At 36.1% G+C, this 26,473-nt stretch overlaps 1 protein-coding gene across 5 annotated transcripts in view; it reads left to right on the forward strand.

The window, feature by feature from the left end:
• Positions 1-26,473, forward strand: part of DIAPH2 (diaphanous related formin 2) — a 918,057-nt gene that overhangs the window by 718,359 nt on the left and 173,225 nt on the right. For 4 of the 5 annotated variants that reach the window (XR_002340795.1, XM_021080479.1, XM_021080480.1 and 1 more), the window contains one exon: positions 1,882-2,017. Coding sequence is in view for 4 of the 5 variants with exons in the window: in XM_021080479.1 (XP_020936138.1) it covers positions 1,882-2,017 (136 nt within the window). In the remaining variant the exon portion in view is untranslated. Of the gene's footprint in view, positions 1-1,881; positions 2,018-13,076; positions 14,219-26,473 lie in introns of those variants that run through there. The other variant, XM_021080482.1, reaches the window with a different exon arrangement.

Genomic DNA, 26,473 nt, shown 5'->3' on the forward strand with positions numbered 1-26,473 from the left:
TTATCTCCTCAAGTTCTTGGCAGTGTCCATTGATGGATCAGTTTTTAGTTTTGACAAAGTCTTACTTATCAATTTTTTCCCTTGCTTTCTTGGGCTTTTGTTGTCATAGCCATGTTGTCTTTTCTTCCTTAAAGAATAAAACAGACACTCAACCGTGAGAAGAGAGACATAAGTTCTTTTCCCAACTTAGCAATTACATAAATCTGTGACCTTAGGCAAGTCTTTCAACTCATTCAGAATTCAAGTTTCCAGATCTGTGAAAATAAGCTGGATTCAGCAGAACAGACACTTTTCAATTTTTTGTGAATCAGTTAATCTCCATGAAAACCGCCTAGGTTAGTGGTTTTCAACGTGGGTAACATTTCACAATGCCTGGAGACGTTTTTGTGGTCATAACCAGAGAGGCAGTGCAACAGCATCTGGTGAATAGAGGCCAGGGATGCTGCTAAACATCTTACAGTGCACAGGATGCTCTCACAACGAAGAATTGTCTCACCCAAAGTGACAGTCAGATAATGTTAAAGTGAAGACACCTGCTCTAAAATTATAATTCTATTATTCCACTTTAAGTGGTTACCTTTGAGTTTGTCATTTTGTACTTTTAGCCTAATGCTAGAGGTACCAGCCTGATGGGGTTAATAGAGAGGGGAAGGTACCAGTAATTCTTGCAAGCCAGGAGGATTTTTTAAAAGTGTTTTCAGTGCTTTTGAAAACTATCATATCTTTTAATATGAAAGAAACTATTTTAATATAGATACCTTCAGGCCTAGCCTTATAGATTATTGTTATTCTTGCTATTTATACTATATGAGTATATGAGTATGTTATATTGAATATGTAATCTTCAGCGTTTATGGAACAAAATGGTCTTTGTGAAGGAGTTGGTACATGCTATGAAATATGTCTAATGAATCACAATAGGAAAAAAAAAGAACAGCTTGATTGAAGGAACTTGTAGTTGGTATATCTCTATATTAGTGATTTCTCTGAACTCAAAAATACTATCAATCCAGCTGAACAGTTTACTTCAACATTCTCCCATACTGTCTACTGGAATGTACTGATTACCTTGAGTTTCACAGATAACCTATCCAATATAAAACAGACAATAGCTTGAAATAAGTTTCAGCTTTCCTAAAGATCTTGGCATGTAAAAAGCTACTAATCTTGCAGGGATTTCTTTCCTGTGATAATATGGCTGAGTGTTTCATGCCCTGCACCATTAGATGTAATCACAACTACTACCATCATTATCATAGACTAAGCATTATAAGCACTTTATAAGTGTATCTCATTTTTCCTCACAAAAACTTTATCAGTCAGTTTTTTAAAAGAAAAAAAAAACAACACATTTTTCAGATCAGGGGAAAATGTGAAATAGACTGGTAAAATACCTGCTAAGCCATATTTCCATATTAAATCTTTTTTTATGTATCAAAACAATTTCATATTTCAACAACAAGACAATATGCTTATTGGTAAATCTGTAAAACATTCAGAGTTCCTGCTATGGCACAGTGGGTTAAGGATCTGGTTTTGCTGCAACTGTGCATAGATCACAGGTGTGTTTGGGATTCAGTCCCTGGCCTGGGAACTTCCACACGCTATTGATGCAGCCAAAAAAAAAAAAAAAAAACCCTTCATGTTTTTAATTTTCTAGCAACCCAGGTAATGGCAATTAAAGACTGAGTTGTGTGTAATTTTTTTCAAGAAGAAATATTTTAGGATTATTTGTTTCTCTCAAAAGTATGTGCACGTACCTTGAAGCTGCTATACCTTTCCACCTCTGAGCATCCACATGTGTGTATATGTAATTCTAAAATTGCACAACTCCTCCAATATATACATAATAGAAGAATTTTTGTTTTTTTATATGTATAGGAAGCAGTGAAAGAAAACAATAAGAGAAAAGAAATGGAAGAGAAGACTAGAAGGGCAAAGCTTGCAAAAGAAAAAGCTGAACGAGAAAAGTTGGAACGCCAGAAGAAAAAGAAACAACTCATTGATATAAACAAAGGTATGAAGTATTTCTATTTTCAAAAAAAAAGAGTTATAAAGAGCAAAATATTGTAATCAATTAGGGTTTTTTTTGTTTTTTTAATATGATTTTTATTTTTTTCCATTATAGTTGATTTAGAGTGTTCTGTCAATTTATACTGCACAGCAAAGTGACCCAGTCACACATATCTTGAATTATAAATAAATAATCATGTGCATGGTAGAAAATTCACAATATTCTTAGCCACCTGCATCAAATGTCTCTCATTATATTATCTGTTTTTCTTGTCATTCTACACTGAACACAGGATTTTTGGTAACAAATGCAAGGTAATATGTTGTTACAAGTCTTTTTCTCTTCATTTGTTTTAGCAAGTTATATTACGTTATGGCTGAAGCAGTGGTAAAAGAAGAAGAGAGTCAGATGGAAAGACAAACACTGGTTTGGGAGATGAGCTTTATGGCTCTAATTTTATTTTGTTGATGCATGTTAGTTGACAATACAGTAGCAATTAACACCCTCTTTCGGGGACTTGGAAATTTCAAATCATAATGGATATTGACGCACTAGTATAAGTTGAAAAAACAAAAAACAAAAAAACAAGGAGAGGCACCTTCTCCAGCTGTGAGCCTAAGAACAAAATTCTGGTATATCCACATAATACAAAGTAAGTTGTTTGCTTGGTTAGCAAGAAAGACTACATATTAAAGGTGGATTTTTTGGTTTTGTTTTGTTTTTAAAGAAGAGAGGGATAAGGAAAGTGATTAGTACCAGATAACTTCAATTGAAGAATGAAAAAGTATAGCTTTGCCACTGAAAGTTAGAGAACTTAATAAAAAACAAAATCTGAATAAGATATAAGATATGATTAGTATGGATCACCTATTTATAAATATAATTATAGTAAAAATTACAAGTACTGTATAATATTGACTTATATGCCAAGCAGTGTTCTAAGACTTTCACATGTTTTAAGTCAGTGAATCTTCATAATATCTCTATGAGGTAGGTACTGTTATCATCTCATTTTACAGATGAGGAAACTGAAACTCACAGAAATTAAGGAACTTTCCAAGATGACACAAATGAGAAGTATTAGCAGCAAGATTAGAATCTAAATAGTCTGCCTATAGAATCTTTGCACTTAAAATGCCATTTTCAAATAATAGTAACGATAACAATACCAACAACTAACATGTGGCACTTACTATGTACCAGGAACTGTTCTAGGAGTTTTGTGTATTGGAACTATTTGATCTTCATAAAACCCTATTAGGAGGGTGCTACTCCCTCATTTTAAGGTGAGGAAACTGAGACACAGAGAAGTTAAGTAAGTTGCCCAAATTCAGAAAGATTCTAAGAGGTAGAACCAAGATCTGAACCTAGGCAGTCTGTGGCCAGAGTTAATTATTAACTATTATTAACTACTATGTACTTTTAATTATCATTATTTAATATAATTATTAATCATATTGATTATTCTGCCATAATATCTCTTAATGGCAACTCTGCTAAAATGTCTATGCCATTCTTCTTCATACCTTTAAAATAATATGTGTTTTCAAGAGTTGAAATGTTCACCCAGGAAATAAATATAACATCCTTTTTTAAAAAAGAAAAAAGTAAACAGCCAAAGTAAAAGAGTAGTATCAGCATAATTTAGCAAATAAGCCTCATAATTATGATCAAAAGAGCTGTCCTGACTGAAGATCATGCAATTAGGAAAAGTACTAGGCATGGCATGGCAATGGGCACTTGTAAGAAGTTCTCCCTTGCTAGCTGATGGAGTGAGTAGAACAGTGATGAACATTAGCTCCCTTATGTGCATGGGAGGGGTAGTGAGAGAAGAGGTTTGAAGAAGTAGGGGACAGATTGTGTATTCTCTTGGCTGTACTAAGGGTCTGACCCTGAAAGTGATGGGAAACCAATGAGTGTTTCTAAATGGGAAAGTGATGTGCTTTGATAGGTTTCTTAGAAGGATCATTGTGACAGAAGCATGGAGAATGGACTGGAAAGGGAAGGCCCGGAGACAACAGAGGTTATGGTTATTATCACAGTCCTGACAAGAGATGATGGTAGCCTGAACTAATCAGTGGGAGTGAATTTACAGGAGTTACCAGTAAGAGGTGTATTAGAGTTCTATAGTTTGTGGATATACAGAGACAGATTTATTTTAAGGAATTGGCTCATATGATTATAGAAGCTGGTAAGATCAAAATCTGCAGGGTAGAGTGGTAGGCTGAAGACCCAGGGAAGAATCAGTATTGCAGTTCAAGTCCAAAGGCAGTCTGCTGGTAGAATTCCCTCTTGCTCAGGGGAGATCAAGTGTTTTATTTATTCAGGCCTTCAACTGATTGAATAAGCCCCACCTATATTTGGGAGGGCAATCTGCTTTACTCAAAATCCACTGAATTACATGGATTAATTTAATTAATGCAAAACACCCTCAAAGAAACATCCAGAGTAATGTTTGAACAAATAACTGGGTACTGTGGTCCAGCCAAGTTGACACATGAAATTCACCATCACCAGAGGGTTGTTAAAAGGTAGAACTGACTGACACTGATGATGTTAGATGTGGGAATTAAGGGAAGGAGCTATTAAAGAAAGTGGTACCCTTCATAAAGAAAAAGCAATTCAGGAATAGACAAGACTTTATCAGGAGGATTGCAATGATGAGTGACATTTTGAACCCGTTTTATTTTCAGAAAGTTTGTAAAGATGGGCAATGTCAAAGAAGCCATTGTGTGTATATATGCGCACACACATGCATGTGTGTTATGAAATTCAGAAAAGAAGTTTTAACTAGACAGACAGACCTGGGGGATCATTGGTTTTTGATGATTAAAGTTAGGGTATATTAGTTTGCTAAGGCTTCTGTAACAAAGGACCTCATACTGAGTGGCTTAGAGTAAAAGAAATTTACAGTCTCAGAGTTCTGGAGGACAGGCATCTGAAATCAACGTATAGGAAGCATCTTGCTCTTTGTAAAGACACTAGGGAAGGATCCATTCCAGGCCTCTCTCCTGTTTGTTAGTTAGTTGGTTCCTTGGCTTGTGGCAGCATAACTTTGATCCTCACATGGCATTCTCCCTGTGTTGATGGCTTTCTCTTCATATGGTGTTCTTTTTATTAGGACACCAGTCATTTGGATTAGGGGTCCAACCTACTCCATTATGACCTCACCTTAATTCATTACACAATTTATTATATAACACATGAGTCTGAATGAGATTACAGAGTAAAATATAACTCAGAAGTTCTAAAAGTATTTGGCCTCTGAACTTATTTACATGATTAAAAATTATTGAGCACCTAAACTACCTGTTGCTTATTTGGGTTATATATTTACTTCAACTTATCAGATTAGAATTTAAACAGAGCTGTAATAAAATTATTTAAGAATTAATTTTTAAATTATTTTTTATTCTATTAAATTATGTTAATAAACCTATCACCTATTAACATTTTTAATTCAATGACTTTTATTACACTTATACTTGTACAACCATGATCACAATCTAATTTTAGAACATTTCCATCCCAAACACCCAGTCAATCTCTCCCCTCCAATCTCTCTGCTCTGGTAACCATAAATTTTTCAAAGTCTGTGAGTCAGTTTCTGCTCTGCAGAGAAGTTCATTATATCCTTTTTTCAGATTTCACGTATAAGCGATAGCATATGATATTTCTTTTTTACTGTCTAACTTCATTTAGCATGATGATTTCTAGGTCCATCCATGTTGTTGGAAATGCCATTATTTTATTCCTTTTTATGCCTGAGGAATATTCTATTGTGTAAATGTACCATATCTTCTTTTTATTTTCCCACTGTACAGCAAGGGGGTCAGGTTATCCTTACATGTATACATTGCAATTACAGTTTTTCCCCCACCCTTTCTTCTGTTGCAACATGAGCATCTAGACATAGTTCTCAATGCTATTCAGCAGGATCTCCTTGTAAATCTATTCTAGGTTGTTCTGATAAGCCCCAGCTCCCGATCCCTCCCACTCCCGCTCCCTCCCATCAGGCAACCACAAGTCTCTTCTCCAAGTCCATGATTTTCTTTTCTGAGGAGATGTTCATTTGTGCTGGATATTATATTCCAGTTATAAGTGATATCATATGGTATTTGTCTTTGTCTTTCTGGCTCATTTCACTCAGTATGAGATTCTCTAGTTCCATCCATGTTGCTGCAAATGGCATGATGTCATCCTTTTTTATGGCTGAGTAGTATTCCATTGTGTATATATACCACCTCTTCCGAATCCAATCATCTGTTGATGGACATTTGGGTTGTTTCCACATCTTGACTATTGTGAATAGTGCTGCAATGAACATGCAGGTGCATGTGTCTCTTTTAAGTAGAGCTTTGTCCGGATAGATGCCCAAGAGTGGGATTGCGGGGTCATATGGTAGTTCTATGTATAGATTTCTAAGGTATCTCCAAACTGTTCTCCATAGTGGCTGCACCAGCTTACATTCCCACCAGCAGTGCAGGAGGGTTCCCTTTTCTCCACAGCCCCTCTAGCACTTGTTATTTGTGGATTTATTAATGATGGCCATTCTGACTGGTGTGAGGTGGTATCTCATGGTAGTTTTGATTTGCATTTCTCCTATAATCAGCGATGTTGAGCATTTTTTCATGTGTTTGTTGGCCATCCGTATATCTTCTTTGGAGAAATGTCTATTCAGGTCTTTTGCCCATTTTTCCATTGATTGATTGGTTTTTTTGCTGTTGAGTTGTATAAGTTGCTTATATATTCTAGAGATTAAGCCCTTGTCGGTTGCATCATTTGAAACTATTTTCTCCCATTCTGTAAGTTGTCTTTTTGTTTTCTTTTTGGTTTCCTTTGCTGTGCAAAGCTTTTCAGTTTGATGAGGTCCCATGGGTTTATTTTTGCTCTACTTTCTATTGCTTTGGGAGACTGACTTGAGAAAATATTCATGATGTTGATGTCAGAGAGTGTTGTGCCTATGTTTTCTTCTAGGAGTTTGATGGTGTCCTGTCGTATATTTAAGTCTTTCAGCCATTTGGAGTTTATTTTTGTGCATGGTGTGAGGGTGTGTTCTAGTTTCATTGCTTTGCATGCAGCTGTCCAGGTTTCCCAGCAATGCTTGCTGAATAGACTGTCTTTTTCCCATTTTATGTTCTTGCCTCCCTTGTCAAAGATTAATGGACCATAGGTGTCAGGGTTTATTTCCGGATTCTCTATTCTGTTCCATTGGTCTGTCTGTCTGTTTTGATACCAGTACCACACTGTTTTGATGACTGTGGCTTTGCAGTATTTCTTGAAGTCTGGGAGAGTTATGCCTCCTGCTTGGTTTTTGTTTCTCAGGATTGCTTTGGCGATTCTGGGTCTTTTGTGGTTCCATATAAATGTTTGAATTGTTTGTTCTAGTTCTGTGAAAAATGTCCTGGGTAATTTGATAGGGATTGCATTGAATCTGTAGATTGCTTTGGGTAGGATGGCCATTTTTACAGTATTGATTTTTCCAATCCATGAACATGGAATATCTTTCCATTTCTTTACATCTTCTTTGATTTCTTTGATTAAAGTTTTATAGTTCTCGGCATATAGGTCCTTTACCTCCTTGGTCAGGTGTATTCCGAGGTATTTGATTTTGTGAGGTACAATTTTAAAAGGTATCGTATTTTTGTATTCCTTTTCTAATGTTTCATTGCTGGTATACAGAAATGCAACTGACTTCTTTATCCACTCCTCTGTTAATGGACATTTAGGATGCTTCCATGTCTTGGCTATTGTATATAGTGCTGCAATGAACACTGGGGTATATGTATATATTTGAGTCATGGTTTTCTCTGGATAGAGACCTAGGAATGGGATTGCTGGATCATATGGTAATTCTATTTTTAGTTTTTTGAGGAATCTTCATAGTGTTTTCCATAGTGGTTACACAAATTTATGTTCCCACCAATAGTGTGAGAGGGTTTCCTTTTCTCCACACCCTCTCTAGCATTTATTGTTTGTAAACTTTTTGATGATGGCCATTCTGGCTGGTGTAAGGTGGTACCTCAGAGGGGTTTGGATTTGCATTTCTCTAATAATTACTGATGTCGAACATCTTTTCTTTTGTTTTTGGTCATCTGTATATCTTCTTTGGAGAATTGTCTGTTTAGATCTTCTGCCCATTTTTTGATGGGGCTGTTGTTTTTTTGGTATTGAGCTGCAGGAGGTGTTTATCTATTTTGGAGAGTAATCACTTGTCAGTGACTTCATTTGTAAATATTTTCTCTCATTCTGTAGGTTGTCTTTTCATTTTGTTTAGAGTTTCCTTTGCTATGGGAAACCTTTTTTTTTTTTTTTTTTGTCTTATTAGGGCTGCACCTGTGGCATATGGAAGTTCCCAGGTGAGGGGCTGAATCAGAGCTGCAGCTGCTGTCCTACACCACAGCAACAGCAACACCAGATTTAAGCTGCACCTGCGACCTAAGCCACAGCAATGCCAAATCCTTAACCTACTGAGTGGGGCTAGGGATCGAACCTGTGCCTTCATGGATGCTAGTCGGGGTCACTGCTGAGAAACAATGGGCACTCCCAAAAATTTTTAAGTTTAATTGGGTCCCATTTGATTGTTTTTTATTGTCATTACTCTAGAAGGTGCATCTGAGATGATATTGCTGTGGTTTATGTCAGAGAGTGTTTGGCCTATGTTTTCCTCTAAGAGTTTTATAGTATCCAGTCTTATATTTAGGTCGACATATGGAGGTTCCCAGGCTAGGGGTTGTATTGGAGCTGTAGCCACTGGCCAACACCACATCCACAGCAACACAGGATCTGAGCCATGTCTACGACCTACACCACAGCTCACAGCAAAGCTGGATTCTTAACCCATTGAGTGAGACCAGGGATCAAACCTGTGTCCTCATGGATGCTAGTCAAATTGGTTTCCACAATGGAGTTCTCATCCTGGCTCAGTGGTTAATGAAACTGACTAGGAACCATGAGGTTGTGGGTTTGATGCCTGGCCTTGCTCAGTGGGTTAAGGATCTGGTGTTGCCAGCTTGGATCGTGCATTGCTGTGGCTGTGGCTAAGGCCAGTGGCTACAGCTCTGATTAGACCCCTAGCCTGGGAACCTCCATATGCTGTGGGTGTGGCCCTAGAAAAGACAAAAAGTCAAAAAAAAAAAAAAAAGCTGGTACATAAACTACCACAGTGATCATCTAAAGAAAGTCTACTAATTTTATATATGAGGAGCATGAAGGCTTGCAGAGGGAGAAGAGATGTCTAGTCATCTAGCTAATAAGTTTATGGTATACTAAAATTTGTATCCAAATCTATTCATGCCAGACTAGGGAGTCTCTGAGAAGCATTCCATAAAATAACTGGTTTGCCCTCACCAATACATTAATGAGGAGTTCCTGTCGTGGCTCCTATTAGATCCTTAGCCTGGGAACCTCCATATGCCATGGATGTGGCCCTAGAAAAAGACAAAAAAATAATTTGTTTCCACTGAGCCACTATGGGCACTTCTGGTCTTTAATTATTTTTTGTGTACAGTATTAGAGAGTATTCTAATTTCATTCTCTTACATGTAGCTGTCCAGTTTTCCAAGCACCACTTATTGGAGGGACTGTCTTTTCTCCATTGTATATTCTGGCCTCCTTTGTCATAGATTAGTTGACTCTTGGTGCATGAGTTTAAATCCGGGCTTTGTATCCTATTCCACTGATCCATATTTCTGTGTTTGTGCCAGTAGCATACTGTTTTGATGACTGTAGCTTTGTAGTATAGTCTGAGGTCAGGGAGCCTGATTCCTCCAGCTTCATTTTTCTTTCTCTGGATTGCTTTGGCTATTCTGGGTCTTTTGTACTTCCAAAAAACTTTAAAATATTTTGTTCTAGTTCTGTGAAAAAAATGCCACTGGCAAATTTATAGGGATTGCATTGAATCTATAGTTTTCCTTGGGTAGTATAGGCATTTTGGCAACATTAATTCTTCCAATCCAAGAGCATGGTATACCTGTCCATCTGTTTGTGTTGTCTTTGATTTCTTTTATCAGCACCTTATAGTTTTCAGTGTACACGTCTTTTGTCTCTTTAGATAGGTTTATTCCTAGGTATTTCAATTTTTTGATGTGATGGTAAATGGGATTATTTCCCTAATTTCTCTTTCTGATCTTTCATTGTTAGTATATAGAAATGCAGTTGATTTCTGTGTAATAATTTTGTATCCTGCAACCTTAACACATTCATTGATGAGCTCTAACAGGTTTCTAGTATCATCTTTAGGATTTTCTAGCCATAGTATCATGTCATCTGCAGTGATCACTTTACTTCTTCCTTTCCAATTGGATTCCTTTTATTTCTTTTTCTTCTCTGATTGCTTTGGCTAGGACTTCTAAAATTATATTGAATAGTAGTGGCAAGAGCAGATATCCTTGTCTTGTTCCTGATCTTATCAGGAAACATTTTAGCTTTTCACCACTGAGAATGATGTTAGCTGTGCGTTTGTCATATATAGCCTTTATTATGTTGAAGTAGGATCCCTCTAAGTCCACTTTCTGGAGGGTTTTTATCAGAAATGGGTGTTGAATTTTGTCAAAGGCTTTTCCTGCATCTACTGAAAGGATCATATGGTTTTTATTCTTCAGTTTGTTAGTGTGGTGTATAGTATCACACTTAGTGATTTGCAGACATTGAAAAATCCTTGCATCCCTGGGATAAATCTCACTGGATCATGGTGTATGATCCTTTTAATGTATTGTTGGATTTGATTTGCTAGTATCTTGTTGAGTATTTTCACATCTATGTTCATCACTGATATTCAATATCAGTGATATTGAATTTTCTTTTTTTGTGGTATCTTTGTCTGGTTTTGGTATCAGGGTGATGGTGGCCTCATAGAATGAGTTTGGGAGGGACCCCTCCTCTGTGATTTTTTGGAATAGTTTCAGACGGATAGGTATTAACTCTTCTAAATTTTTGATAGAATTTTCCTGCAAAGACATCTGGTCCTAGACTTTTGTTTGTTGGAAGTGTTTTAATCACAGATTAAATTTCAGTACTTCTGGAGTTCCCGTCATGGCACAGTGGTTAACGAATCCAACTAGGAACCGTGAGGTTGCGGGTTCAATCCCTGGCCTTGCTCAGTGGGTTAAGGATCTGGCATTGCCGTGAGCTGTGGTGTAGGTCACAGACACGGCTCAGATCCCGTGTTGCTTGTGGCTCTGGCATAGGCTGGCAGCAACAGCTCCGATTTGACCCCTGGCCTGGGAACCCCTATATGCCACCGGAGCAGCCCTAGAAAAGGCAAAAAGACAATAAATAAATAAATAAATAAATAAATAAATAAATTTCAGTACTTGCAATTTGTCCATTCATCTTTTCTATTTCTTCTTGATTTAGTCTTGGAAGATTGTATTTTTCTAAGAATTTCTCCATTTCTTCTAGGTTGTCCATTTTATTGGCATATAGTATTCTCTTATGATCCTTTGTATTTCTGTGATGTCAATTGTAACTTCTCCTTTTTGATTTCTAATTTTATTGATTTTAGTTATCTTTTTTTCTTGATGAGTCTGGATACAGGTTTATCAATTTTGTTGTTCTTTTCAAAGAACCAGCTTTTTGTTTCATTTATCTTTTCTATGGTTTTCTTCATTTCTATTTCATTGATTTCTGCTCTCATCTTTATGATTTTTTTCCTTCTGCTAACTTTGGGTTTTGTCTGTTCTACTTTCTCTAGTTGCTTTAGGTGTAAAATTGGGTGGTTTATTTGAGCTTTTTCTTGTTTCCTGAGGTAGGCTTGTATTGCTTGTATTGCTCTTAGAACTGTTTTGGCTACATCCCATAGGTTTTGGATTATTGTGTATTTGCTGTCATTTGCTTCTAGATATTTTTTAATTTCCTCTTTGATTTCTTCAGTGATACATTGGCTGTTTAGTAGCATGTTGTTTAGTCTCCACGTGTTTGTGGGTTTTTTGCAGCTTTTTTTCTTGTTGTTGATTTCCAGTTTTAGTAGATTGTGGTCAGAAAAGATATTTGATATGATTTCAATTTTCTTAAATTTACTGAGGCTTGATTTTTGCCCGGAATGTGATTTATCCTAGAGAATGTCCCGTGTGCCCATGAGAAGAATGTGTATTCTGCTGCTTTTGGATGGAATATTCTCTAGACATCTATTAAGTCCATCTAGTCTAATGTTTCATTTAAGGCCTGTGTTTGCTTGTTGATTTTCTGTCTGGATGATATGCCCATTGCTATAAGTGGGGTGTTAAACTCCCCCACTATGATTGTGTTATTGTTGATTTCTCCTTTTAACACTGGTAGCAGTTGCCTTATATTTTGAGGTAATCCTATGTTGGGTGCATATATATTTACAATTGCTATATCTTTTTCTTAGCCTGATCCTTTGATCATTATGTAATGTCCTTCTTTGTCTCTTATAACATTCTTTATCTTAAGGTCTATTTTGTCTGATATGAATATTATTACTCCAGCTTCCTTTGGATTTCTGTTTGCATGGAATATTTTCTTCTATCCCCTCACTTTCAGTTTGTAAGTGTTGCGAGAACTGAAGTTGCTCTTTTGAAGAAAGCCTATATATGGGTATTGTTTTTGTACCCATTCAGCCAGTGTGTGTCTTTTGGTTGGGGCATTTAGTCCATTTACATTTAAGGTAATTATTGGTATTCATGTTCTTACTACCATTTTATTAACTGTTTTGAATTTGGTTGAATTTGTTTTTGTTGCTCTTTTTTCTTCCCTTCTTCTCTTGTTCTCTTCTCTGTGGTTTGATGACTATCTTTAGTGTTGTGTTTGGATTAGTTATATTAATAAATATATTACCTAGTAAATAACATTTTTATGAAAAGTATCTTTATCCTCCAAAATCCTCTCAAAAAAGTAGTAAGAAGAGAAAAAATTAGTGTTATAAATCTCTTCAAATTTTAACTAAAAGACAGCTTGATTCTTATACCTGTTCATATATTCAGTCTAATGCAGTAGTGTTCATCATGAAACTTCTGGAAAACACTATACACTCATGAAAGAATGAGAGAGAAAAAGGCAAAAATATGTCAGTATTCTTACAAACACAGTTTCAACCTTGCAGATCTGAAATGATCTCAGGCCTCCAGGAGTTCCAAGATTACACTTTGAGAATTTCCAGAGTGAATGGTGAAAAGTGTAAGTAGTCAACACAAAATATATCCAGTTTTTTTGCCAAGAATATAGTGTTTCCACATTTTACTGGCCCCCCTCCCCTATCCTCTCTAAGTACTTATCAACCTTTCACTATTTGCTTAAAAACATACCTACAATAGAAAGAAAACAAGAAAGAAAGGACCAGTTTTGATTGTGTGTATCTATAGCATATGTATATTTTCACTTGCTAAGATTTGATTGATGACCTCTTCAAATATCATTGAAGACGTACTATAAAATTTTTATGCAAGTACTTAGCGGAGTGATCTGAACATGAAAGACACATTTTAGGATTAATTTTTTGTGTATTGTTACCATATCTCTATTTATAGATCACTTAAATAGTAAACATCACCATTAGGTTCTTGATTTGTGGCCCATATGTTTCAAATACTACTACTACTATTACTACTTCTTCTTGTATTATTTATTGTAATATTATTTTCCACTTAAGGGTATCTCTGTTTTAGTTCTTACAACTATGTTTTAAAAAGAGATCCTCCCATTGAAATTGTATGGTATTAAGAAGATGAAAAGATGCAGAGAAGAAAGAATAAGAACAGAGATGGGTAATTGGGTATCAAGTTGGAGCTTGATGTCATCGAGTTTCTCAGTATCTTATAAGATGCTATTGTTAACTAGGTGGAAATCAATTGCAGACTTTCTGAGAGCCTGGGAGGAATCATGGTGGAACTACATAAAATGTCAATCTATGGGAGACATGAGAATAAGGAGCCATCAGAAAGTGATTTAGAGAACTTTTAAATGTGTTCAGTTAGAACAGTGTTACCCACTTTCCTCTGAAAGAAAGATGATATAGAGTATTAGATTCCCATTGTGAGATATATATAATGTAGACTGTAGAGATAGTTCATGCACATGTGCCTAGAGATATATGCCTTTGAAACCAGGGGATCTTACTTATAACAAAGATGGTCAAGTAAAGAGTCCCTTGGGTAAAGAAAGTCACTTGAAAATTACAAATGTATGGATTTTTTTAAGATTTTTTTATATTATATTTGATTTACAGTGTTCTGCCAATTTATGCTCTACAGCAAAGTGACCCAGTCATTCATATATATATATATATATATATTCTTTTTCTCACATTATCCTCCATCATGTTCCAGCACTAGTGACTATATATAGTTCCCTGGGCTGTACAGCAGGATCTCATTGCTTATCTACTCCAAATGCTATAGTTTGCTTCTACTAACCCCAATCTCCTAGTCCATCCCACTCCCTCCCCACCTTGGCAACCACAAGTCTGTTCTCCAAGTCCATGAGTTTGTTTCTTTTCTATAGAAAGGTTAATTTGTGCCATTTATTAGATTCCAGATATGTGATATCATATGGTATTTGTCTTTCTCTTTCTGACTTACTTCACTTAGTATGAGAGTCTCTAGTTCCATCCATGTTGCTATAAATGGCATTATTTTATTCTTTTTTATGGCTGAGTAGTATTCGATGGTATATCTATACCACATCTCCTTAATCCATTCATCTGTTGATGGGCATTTAAGTTGTTTCCGTATCTTGGCTATTGTGAAGTGTTGCAATGAACATACCAGTGCATGTATCTTTTTAAGTGAAAGTGTTGTATGAATATATGCCCAGGAGTGGGATTGCTGGGTCATGTGGTAGTTCTATGTTTAGTTTTCTGAGCTGCCTCCATACTGTTTTAGACAGTGGTTGTACCAACTTACAGTCCCACAAACAGTGAAGGAGGGTACTCTTTTCTCCACACTGTCTCTAGTATTTGTCATTTGTTGACTTGTTAATGATGACCATTCTGATTGTTGTGAGGTGGTAACTTGTTGTAGTTTTGATTTGCATTTTTCTAATAATTAGTGATGTTGAGCATTTTTTATGTGCCTGTTGGCCATCTGTATATTTTCTTTAGAGAAATGTCCTTTCAGGTCTTTTGCCTATTTTTCAGTTGGGTTGTTGGAGTTTTTGCTATTGAGCTGTATGAGTTTGTATATTTTAGAAACTAAGCCCTTGTCAGTTTCATTGTTTGAAACTATTTTCTCCTATTCCTTAGGTTGTCTTTTTATTTTTGCTTTTTAATGGTTTCCTTTGCTGTGTAAAATAAAATTACAGCTTTAAAAATAAAAAACTCTTTCTGGAAAGTTTCTATTTCATATCAAATTAGCAAAATTACAAACCCCTCCCCTTTTTTAAAATCTCCTGTGATCCCATATAGCTAATAAGTAACAACAATAAGATATATTTATCTGGCATGCAAAATTTATATATTCATCAAGGAGAAATATTTTAGAATCTATTTGGAAGACTAGTATGATAAAGCAAATGCAAAAGATTATTTTCGTAATCTAGATATGATCAGCTGAGTTCAGAATTAAGTAAAGGTATCATGGAAACCAAGCAGGCAGAGAATTATATCTTTTCAGTTCGTTAAATCCATTTAAAAATATCATGTTTAAAAAAAAATGTTTCAAGGCTCCATTGAAAGAATTGGAGATCTGAAGGCAAAGGCCATGATAATAAATGGTATTTTTTTAATTGTAAAGGAGAAAGTGACACGGTTATATATTAAAGATACAGTCATTTGTAAACATTAAGTGGCATGACTAAAATGTTATTAAAGTCTGTACGTTAAAAAAGTGGAGATCAGTCTTTGGTCTGCTACCTATTTACTTTATGACCTTGTTCTGTTCCTTCATCACTTCATGCCTCAGTTAGCTCATCTGTAATGTAGAATACTGACATTTACCTCCTATCATTTTAGTGAAAATAAAGTGAGATAATTAAGTACAGTACATAACAAGGGTCCTAGAATATTTTTGCTGCTGTTGATGATGATGAAAGAGTCATTTTATGCTCGTTGAAGAATCTGGAAATAGTTCAAGACATAGTCCCCTTCTTTTTGAAGTTTACGGTTTTGTCAGAGAGATGCATAGTGGAGGAAAAACTGTTCCTTGGCTGGGTCCCTGTAAACTAGACTGACAAAAAGACAGGTTACTAGGAGAAAAATGATTTACTAATGCGTGCGTTGTGCATACACGTGGAAGCACCTCAATGATGAGTAACTCAAAGGAGTGGTTAGAACCTGGGCTTATATAGCACCTTCACAAAAGAATAACACATTTTTATAAATATTTAAATAAAGTAAAGGAAAAGGACTTTGCATTTCTAGTGTGGCAAATTGTGGGAAGGTAAATATACTGGCAACTAATGGAAGATAAGGGTTAGTCTCTGGTGCCATCTCTGGGCTGATAAGGGTCTATCTAGATAGAGTTGTCTCTGGTGAATAACATGTTATTCCTGGTAAAGAGGGGAAGAGGGACCTTACACACTTATACCCTGCTTTTAGGCAGATAGCAAGAGGGCAGAGTTTGTCTGGTGTCTGCTTCTCAGTTGCCTTCAGCTCAAAAATAATCCATATGCCAAAATGGCATATTTTGGGGTGACATATTATGCTACTCTTCAGATTCAATAAAGCTGAGGCAGCAAACAGTGTAATGATACGTAAGAGAGAATATTTAAAACTATCTCAAAGGAGAGATCTATGAAGTCTAGTAAAGTGATGTAAAGTTTCATAGAGAAGGCTAAATATAGTCTCTGAATGTACCAGATGAACTAGATGCTGGAGGATGGGTAATATTTGGCTAAGCAGAGGTGAAACTATTCAAGTAAATGGGACTTTTAATATTAACAGTGGTACACATCAGCACGGAAGGCAGCAAGCTTCTTGGAGGATCTCTTCAGTGACTCATGGGAAAGTATATCAGAATGATGAAGAGGAAAGTTCCTAAGTTCAGGTCTCAGATCCACAACTGACTAGCCATGTATTCTCTAACAAAGTATTTCATCTCTCTATGTTCTTTAATTTCCTCCTCTATAAAATTGAAATAATAGTACTTTTCCTTGTGACTGTGAGAGTTAGATGAGATAACACAGAGACTGGTGTTACTGACACTCTATTACGTATATGTTGATTTCTTCTCTTTCTGATGTCTTTGGTCAATGTCCAGGAAACATTCTCTCTCGCTGCGATTGTCCTCTTTGTTGTTGTCGGCAGAGGAGCATTTGAATTGGGAACTTATTGGAAAAGTAGGAAGACTGTTGGAAAGACTGTGAAGAGCCTTCCAAGTCAGATGGTGGAGGATAGGTTATGAGGAAATGAGGTAGGATAGCCAAGGTGATTTTAGGAATTTCTCCCTACCCAGTTAGTGAGCCAGAAACACAAGAAAGGAGAGATGAACAAACACAGGGTGGATGTAGCTAGAAAAGAACAGTGAAAGGTGGAAAAAAAAAAAAAAGAGAGAGAGCTCATATCTGATGCTCTCTTCAAAGGAGTTTCAATCTGTGGCAGTTTAAGAAGGTGGTAACAGGAAGGAAAAAATTTATAACAAAGATGTGGAAAAAAAAGCCAGTGGGAGTTGCAAGCAATGGATTCACTAGTGTGCAAACTTTTTTTTTAAGAACAGGATGGTTTCATCAGTGTGTAACTATGTATTGATGTTTTTTGACATAAGGTTATTTCATTCATCCAACCAACATTTATTGCACTATTTCCCATGTAATTATAATTAAAGCACGCACAGTAATACTCCATTTATTTAAATGTAAAGTTGAGAAAGCTAATTTAAATGCAGCAAAAAAATAGGCTAAATCAATAAATGTACTCTAAAATGTGTGTAATAGTTATAAACTATGCAAAGTACTTGGCATAACTTATGTTCTCCAACCTTTGATTATACTAATATAGATGATAATCAATTTAGGGATCACTAAAAATAAATTAATTCTGTAGGTAGAGTAAGAAAGCTTAGCAAATATTTGTAATATTTGTGAATAAATCTCTTGCTTTTCACGTTTCTAGAAATCAGCAAATTAATTGTTAGGACTTGGAGGAAGCAATAAAAAATGCATTTTTAAAAGGATATTTTGAAATTGGAAACTCCAAGTGTGATTCTTATGCAAATATTATTTAATCAGGAACAGTTTTACTCCTCCTTATATAAGATTATATGGAAATTAGAATTGCCTGTTTACTTCTAGGCAAAGATGATGATGATAAAGAAAGCTTACCTAAATCAGATCTGATGCTAAATGAGTCTTCTGAGAGTGAATAAGCACATTTTAACCAAGAAACCTAAACATTTAAGTTCTATCATTAGTGGTGGATAGCAATTTTATTTTTCTATTTTCTAAGTTTTAAAACAATTACATCTTATAAGTGAATCAGTTCATTTTACATTATGTTATTTTAATCTCAATAGACAAAAACTATGTTTCCTAATGTCATACCCCAGGCATTAAATTATAGTAACCAATAATATATATTAGAACACCTATATATAATGGAATTGATCCCAATAGTAATAAAGCACCCCTGATAGTATAAATTCCTGAGACAGTGTAGGTACCACCATTCTGGCATATTTTACAAATGATAATGAACAGCTCATAGATGCTAATGCAAAGCTAAACAAATGTGTATATGTGGTGGACGTAAAAGAAAATCATTGACCTAATAAGCTTTATTTATGAAGAAAAAAACTACCTGGATGATATTCCATTTATATAAATTGCCTTGCTCCATATATCAGCAAACATTTTAAGAAATCTGCTTACTCAAAATCAGAACTTTTTCTCTTTGTTCCCCCCCCCCAATGGAAATAATGTGGTGTGTGAGTGTCATGGTTAGATTTCCCCAAATAAAATTATCCAGTAAAGATTTACCCAGGGCTTTAGAGCTTTTAGCAAACTCTAAGATAGCTAGTATAAACTTGGGACTTTTTTTTTTTTTTTTTTTTTTTGCTTTTTAGGGCTACACCCAGGGGATATGGAAGTTCCCAGGCTAAGGGTCAAATCGGAGCTACAGCTGCAGGCCTACACCACAGCCACAGCAACACTGGATCCAAGCCAGATCTGCAACCTACACCACAGCTCACAGCAATCCACTGAGCAGGGCCAGGCGTTAAACCTGAGTCTTCATGGATACTAGTCGGGTTTGTTTCCACTGAGCCACAAGGATACTTCCGGGACTTTGTTATTTTAGTGAAACATCTTTAGGTCCATTTCAGGTAACATTATGCCATGATTGTGACATTCATTCAATAAAGACTTCTTGAATTTCTAAGTTGAAGCCCTGGATTGAGGCATTGAGGTGCAATAGAAGCTCCCACAGTAGCAACCATCAAATGATGCATCACACCCAGCTGGGTGATTCTGTGACATCTCCTACCCCCACCCCCAGTGACATGTCAGACAGACTTCAGTGGTTTAGCGTGCAATTGAAATGAGTTCAATCCTGACAAACCTGAATTCAAATCCTGATTCTCCCCACTAAACAGTGTAACTTTGGGCAATTCACCCAACCCCTCTGATCCTCATCTGTCTTGCCTATAAAACTGGGGAAGGAATGGCATCTGCCTCCTAGAATTTTCATAAGAATGAAATGAGACAGTAGGTGCAAATTTCTTAGCACCAGCTTGGGACAAGGTTAGGGCTTAATAAGTGTAAAATGTTCTTACCCCCTTAATAGTTCTTCAGTGGAAAATGGTAAATAGCAATAATCACTGCAATAAAATCTTGATTGACTAGAATGCCTAGGGGAAAAGGTGTTTTGATTAATCTGATTTTGAAATTCTATAGAAAGCCATTTGTGCATCAGTCTTTATTATTTGTAATATTTCTGAAGTCTATTAGTCCACAATCCTCCTCTCATTTACTCAACTACCTCCTCCCAAACCCCAGGATTTTTTACTTTACATTTAACACAAGTAAAAATGTGCAGCATAGAGTACTTAAGTATAGTTTTGTACATATAGCCAGTGTACTATATATGTGTATGTGTGTATAGCTCATTGATAAATCATTAGGACTTTGTTATTGGTTCTAGGCCTTTATTCATAGCATCAGTGATCACAGCACACAAATGTTGGAGAGTTGGCTTCATCTGTACTAATTCTGGAATACACTCTAGATTAATTGAAGGTTCTAGTTATTTTTTTCCAGTAGTCTCTTTGAGCCACTTATCACCAGTAATTTTTTTCTGACCTCATACTAGAATAATTACATTTCTAGCATCAGTTCACTGGAAATAAGTACTAAATTCTCATTCTATCTGCCTTAGCAGTACAGCAAATTTCTACATCAACTAAAAATATTCTTTTAAATAGAAGACAAAAATAAATATGTGAAACGAGAGGTAATACACTTTAGATCTCATTAAGAGTTGTTACATTCTAAATGCAGAAACTCAGATTTGCAAAAACTGGAAGAGCTGTCTTCAGTATCTTGAGCATTTAACAAGATTTCATCAATTCTTATGTAGAAAATGATAATGCTGGCAGTTACAAACTTGGCTTTTCTCTACAGTATGTGCTTGTTGCCACGCACACCTTATGTAACTTCAAGAACCAGAAAAGCATGAAAATATTGGAGCAGATGGGTAAAAAAAAGTCAAATTGACTACATAAGAAATGACCAAAACACATTGTAGGTGGCCTAACCACTTATTAGAAACATGGTTCAGCTCCATACTTCAGCATTCTAATTCTTATTAAAGAAAAGTATCAGATGAATGACAGGTGTTATATACCAACACTGCATTTAACCTGGCTCTGTTCTCAGTCAAATGTATTTAGATTCACGTCCATAATTATACCTAAGAGATTCATAGAACCCAACTAACTGCACTGGACCCAACTGAGTCTCTAATGACTTTTTTTTTTTAAATTATATTTGTTCCACCTACATTGAATCCCTGAGCTCCTGGACTGCTTCAGAATCAGGACAAAATCTGTTGTTACGTTAAATGTTCAAAGGGATTAATGTGGATGAAAACCTTTCAGTGACTTTTAATTTAATTCTAAAAGTGTATATTGAGTGTCTATGGTGTGTTGAACAGGGTGACACACCCTAATCATAGTGTTGTTGTCTGATAACTCAGCAACATTAACCTACATCAGGGGTTACTAACTGATAGTCTTTCTCCCTCTGTGTGCCTCTGCTGTAAGAAATAATGGCTCTTGCCACCTACATATGTATCCACTCACATAGACCGTGTGCTGCATATAACATGTATATTTCATTTTTCACATATTTTTGGTATATGTAGACTTCTATTTTTCTTCTTTATGTTTAGTCAAGCCTCAGTCCTTGGTCGCTCCCTTCACATACAAACAGTCTATAAAATATCTTGACTAGTTAGTGGTGAAAAATATAGGGAAAAAAAATCTTAGTTTAAGAAAGTAGTTATGCTTTTGTTGTAATGGTACTAGAAAAACATTATAACCTAAACTTAGAATTCTTGATTGTTATCTAAATCAACAATGGGTTTTATATGCTATTTCATAAGAGCTCAGAAGAAGACAATGTGATTCATTTGCGAAGCAAAAAATAATTATCCTTTTAAATGTGCAATTAACTATGGATACTATAATACTTTTATTTGTTTGAACCAGTATTGGAATCTACTTTAAATGTATATTATGTAAAAAAACAAAAATTATCTCTTTATCAGAGGAGATATTTTGTTGCTTCTGATTTGGGTTTACTCTCTTCTGTTTGCTAAGTCCTGGACAGGGCTGCCTGGGAATTACTTGGAGCACTTCTAAACAGGATGGATGTGTATGGGCCTAGGGAGCTGTAGGCACAGCTCTACCTTGGATAGGACAGGGTCCCAGGGGTTCTTTATAGACCTGTATGCTTCTGCGGTACAAGAACCACATTCTCAAAGTATGCTGGGTTAGGCTGTGGCGTGATCTAAAAGTCGTAATACTTTGTTTTGTTTAAGTGTTAAGTCTCATTTTTATTACGTAACTCCCACTCCCTTTTTTTTTAAAAAATATGGTTGATTTACAATATTGTGTTACTTTACAGATTACAGCAATGTGATTCATATATACATATACACACACATACACACATACATATATATGATATATGTATCATATATATGTATATAATATATATTTCAGATTATTTCCGTTATAAGTTGTTACAAGATATTGAATATAATTCCCTTTGCTATGTAGTAGGTATTAGTTGGTTATCTGTTTTATATATAGTAGTGTGTATCTCTTAATCCCAAATTCCTAATTTATCCCCACCCCAGTTTTTAAGCTAATAATTTTGTGCAGTTGAGTGTCTGAAGTTGAAGTTTCCAAATTCCCTGTTTATCTCACCAATATGTATGCATTCCTGGTTTGAGCTGCTACCTGGTCTGATTTTCTAGAACAGTATTTCTGTGAAAGGAAAATGTGTTCCCTCTAGTCCTCTTTTGTCAAAAACCCTTTGCACTCGCTTTCTTTTGCCAATTGAACCTTTTTTGAAATGCATCAGTAGGGAGAGCTTGCCTAGCCTTTGCTAGACAGGAGTAACTGTAGGTGCATTTAAACAATCCAACTTGAAAAGGGGATTTCTCTCTTTTTATTTGAAAACAATTGAAAATGAAAGGTGTATGTCTCAGGATAGAGTGCTTAACTGACCTCGTTCTACTGAACTTCAGTATGGTATATGAAACTGCCTCCCCTGTGTCTTCCCCAGTGTTTTAAAAAGATGCTTTACTTGTTTGAGGCAACTGGTTCTGAGTCAGAGCTCTATCTGGCATAACCAGAATCCATTATATTGTTAGGCCTTGTTATACTGTTCTTTGCATCTCTTTTTCTTTGCTCAAAGAGTCAGTGCAGCTTTGTTCCAAGGGCTATCTGATCATATTTTGAAGGCAAATGGAGATTGAGCTATAGAGATGAACTATGGCTGCATTAAGTGCTCCATGTGCCCACGTTCCATGCCCCACAGTACACACAGACTGGGCTTTTCCATAATCTCTTGCAAGCTCCTGTGCTCTGAGGATGTTGAAAACTGGCCTTTTTAATTTTAATCTGTTTTTAAAAATTTTTTTTATCATAGTTGATTTACAATAATTGTCAATTTCTGCTGAAAACTAGCCCTTTTCGCTTGAGTAACAATGACAGTAAATGAAACTCCCAAAAGGTACCTCTCTCCTTATAGGTGGAAAGAGGGGATGGGTGTGAGGGATTTGCCCTGTGGTTCCTAGCCTCTCCTCCCTGTCCCTTCCCACTTTAAGCCCCCAGAACAAAGTAACATTTTTTATCAAGAAATTCTTAAAAATAGCTGCTATTGTGTGCTCTAGACTTCAGGAGTTAAAGCTTCTTCTGCAGGACATAGCTCTTTAAAGACAAAAGTAACTAAGGACTGAATGGAATTTACAATCCAAAGTAAAACCAGAAGTCTGTCAACTCTGGGTGCCCTCCCAAACATTTACACAGACAGGAATATGTCTTTAAAAAAAACTGCTAATTTTCTAGAAACATCTCAGGAATTATGAATACTTCAATCAGTATGTTTTTATTTTCTCTGATTTTAAATGAGTTTTTATTTAGAAAGAGTGGTAAGAGAGAATGCGTTAAACTTGGACCTTTATTCTTGACTATGTAGACATATATTCACAGTTGCTTTGGGTGCTTTGGTAGATGTGGAATTATGTGTGAAATTAATAAAAATTTAATATGCTCAAAAGCAAGTATGGATATGGTTTTACTGCATGAGCTCAGATACCTTTTAAATATAACAAAGGTTACAGTGTATATAATGCATGTATACACAAATAAATGGCTATTTGTATGTGTGTATGTAATAATAGAATCAAACTATCATAACTCATTTTTCAAATTCTGTTGAAGCATTTAAAGCTAGTTAGAAAGGCGTACAGCTGCAGTAACATGGATGGACCTAGGAATTATCATACTAAGTAAAGTAAGTCAGACAGAGAAAGACAAATAACGTGATATCATTTACATGTGGAATCTAAAAAGAATTGATACAAATAAACTCATAAACAAAAGAGAGAGTCACAGACAAAAAACAAATTATGATTACCAAAGGAGAAAGGGGGGGCAGGGGAAGAATAAATTAGGAGTTTGGGATTAACATATATACACTACTATATATAAAATAGATAACCAAGAATGACATACTATATAGCACAGGGAGCTATACTCAATATCTTGTAATAACCTAAAAGGAAAAGAATCTGAAAAAGAATGTGTGTGTGTGTGTGTGTGTGTGTGTGTAAATAATCTGAATCAAATCACTTTGCTGAATACCTGAAACTAAAACATCATTATAAATCAACTATACTTCAATTTAAATATTTTTTTGAAAAAGAAAGGCCTACAATATGGATGTCAGGTTCTTGCATTACCCACCTTAGAGCAAGACAGTATGATGATTATTTTCAAACAGTCTATTTATAGTACCAATGTATTGCTCTGCATTCCTTTTTTTGTATTTCAGACCATACATCTGGAATTACTCTGCCTATAAAACATATTTTAGAATTTCCTTTGGGTAAAAATGGTACATTATTTGAGTCAAGCCTCATTAGGACTTTTCTGGCCCAAGAGAAATCCAAGTTTTGTCCCACACTTCCACCAAAGCTTAGGACCTTTGACCTTCTTATTAACTTCACAGGAGTTTTCATTCCTATAGTTCCATCTCACCAAAAGTGCTACCCCTGTGTCCTGACTCTTTGATTTCAGTCTTTTTCTCCCATCCATTAGTTTATTTATTTATTATTATTATTATTTTTGGTCTTTTGTCTTTATAGGGCCACACCCGCGGCATACGGAGGTTCCCAGGCTAGGGGTCTAATCAGAGCTGTTGCTACCGGCCTATGCCAGAGCCATAGCAATGCCAGATCTGAGCCATGTCTGTGACCTACACCACAGCTCATGGCAACACCGGATCCTTAACCCACTGAGCAAGGCCAGGGATCGAACCTGCAGCCTCATTGTTCCTAGTTAGATTTGTTTCTGCTGTGCCACGATGGGAACTCCCCCATCCATTAGTTTATAAGCCAAAGTGTTTCATGTAGCTTTGTGCTCAACCTGGCTCTATTGCCTGATTTAGGGCATTGTGTAATCTTATTCCGCTCAGTTTCAGGTCATAATTTCCTGATTTCCTCCTGATTCACCCAACTCCTCTCCCCAACCCTGCTCCTGTTGCTAATTGGCTGGCTAATGCAGTGCCACCTTTCACCTTGACTTTCTTCCTTCAAAAGAACACTACTGTCATTTGTTTTGTTCTGTTTTGTTTGGGCCTCACCTGAATCATGTGGAGGTTCCCAGGCCAGGGGTCAAATGGGAGCTTCAGTTACCGGCCTACGCCACAGCCATAGCAACACCAGATAGAGCTGTGTCTGTGACCTACACCGCAGCTCACGTCAATGCCGGGTCCTTAACCCATTGCACAGAGCCAGGGATCAAAACCCCAACCTCATGGATACTAGTCGGGTTTATTACTGTTGAACCACAGTGGGAACTCCCACCACTGTCATCTGTTGATACCTTGGGACACTTGGCCACTGGTGTCACAAGGACACTTGGGCACAGTGCCTCAAGAACTCTTCCACAGTGGGTGGGTTCATATTCTTGCCCTTCAGATTCTTGACCAGTGGTTCTCAAAGTGTGGTCCCTGACTCAGCCTACCACTCCCTCTGCTGTACTACTCCGCAGTGCTAGTGCTTTAAATTGATTTTAATTATTTAAATTTATTCACAACAGATTATTGTCCATGGGAAAAATGAGACTTATCCTCCAAGATGTACATTCCTATAATTTTGGAACCTTCTGCCATGTGACAAGATCAGTCAGATTCAAGTGTTTTTCAATGACAAGTTTGGAGGATATCCTAGGCATTAGAAATCTACAGGGAACTCAATATGGCTTTTATGGGTTGATACTGCCATGCTTTCCTGACTATAACATACCAAAATGAACTCAAGCAACTGATTTACTAAGGAGTGAACAATCATTTCCATTTCCATATATATGTATATGTATGTAAAGTGTATGTAAAGTGAATTACCAAAGAATTTTCTGAAGTAGCAATGTCCCTGATATGTTAAAATATAATTCCTTGGTTATAGAGAGGAGGTGGATAATGAATTACCTAACTATTTAGGAACATATCTTTTGAAGAGCAAGTTTACTTTATATTAGTTACTAAGTATTAGTGTACTTGTTCTATAATTATCCTTATTTGTATGTAATTACAGGCCTTTTGTTTGCTCTTGATGGGCAGATTCAGATAGCAAATAGACGTGTGTTTCCACTTCTTTCGGCTTGACATCTTTACCCCATATACCCTCATGGATATGAACTTAGAGGAAAGAAAATACACAGCTACTATTTCAATCTTTTCTGCTTTCAATTTTATTTTCAACAGCCAAATATTTCTTTTCAATGATAATTGGAGCATTGAGACTATTTTCTTACTGAATCACGCTTGAGAGAATCGAAA

The sequence above is a fragment of the Sus scrofa genome, chromosome X (assembly GCF_000003025.6).
Source record: "Sus scrofa isolate TJ Tabasco breed Duroc chromosome X, Sscrofa11.1, whole genome shotgun sequence".
In the NCBI taxonomy this organism is placed as follows: Eukaryota; Metazoa; Chordata; class Mammalia; order Artiodactyla; family Suidae; genus Sus; species Sus scrofa.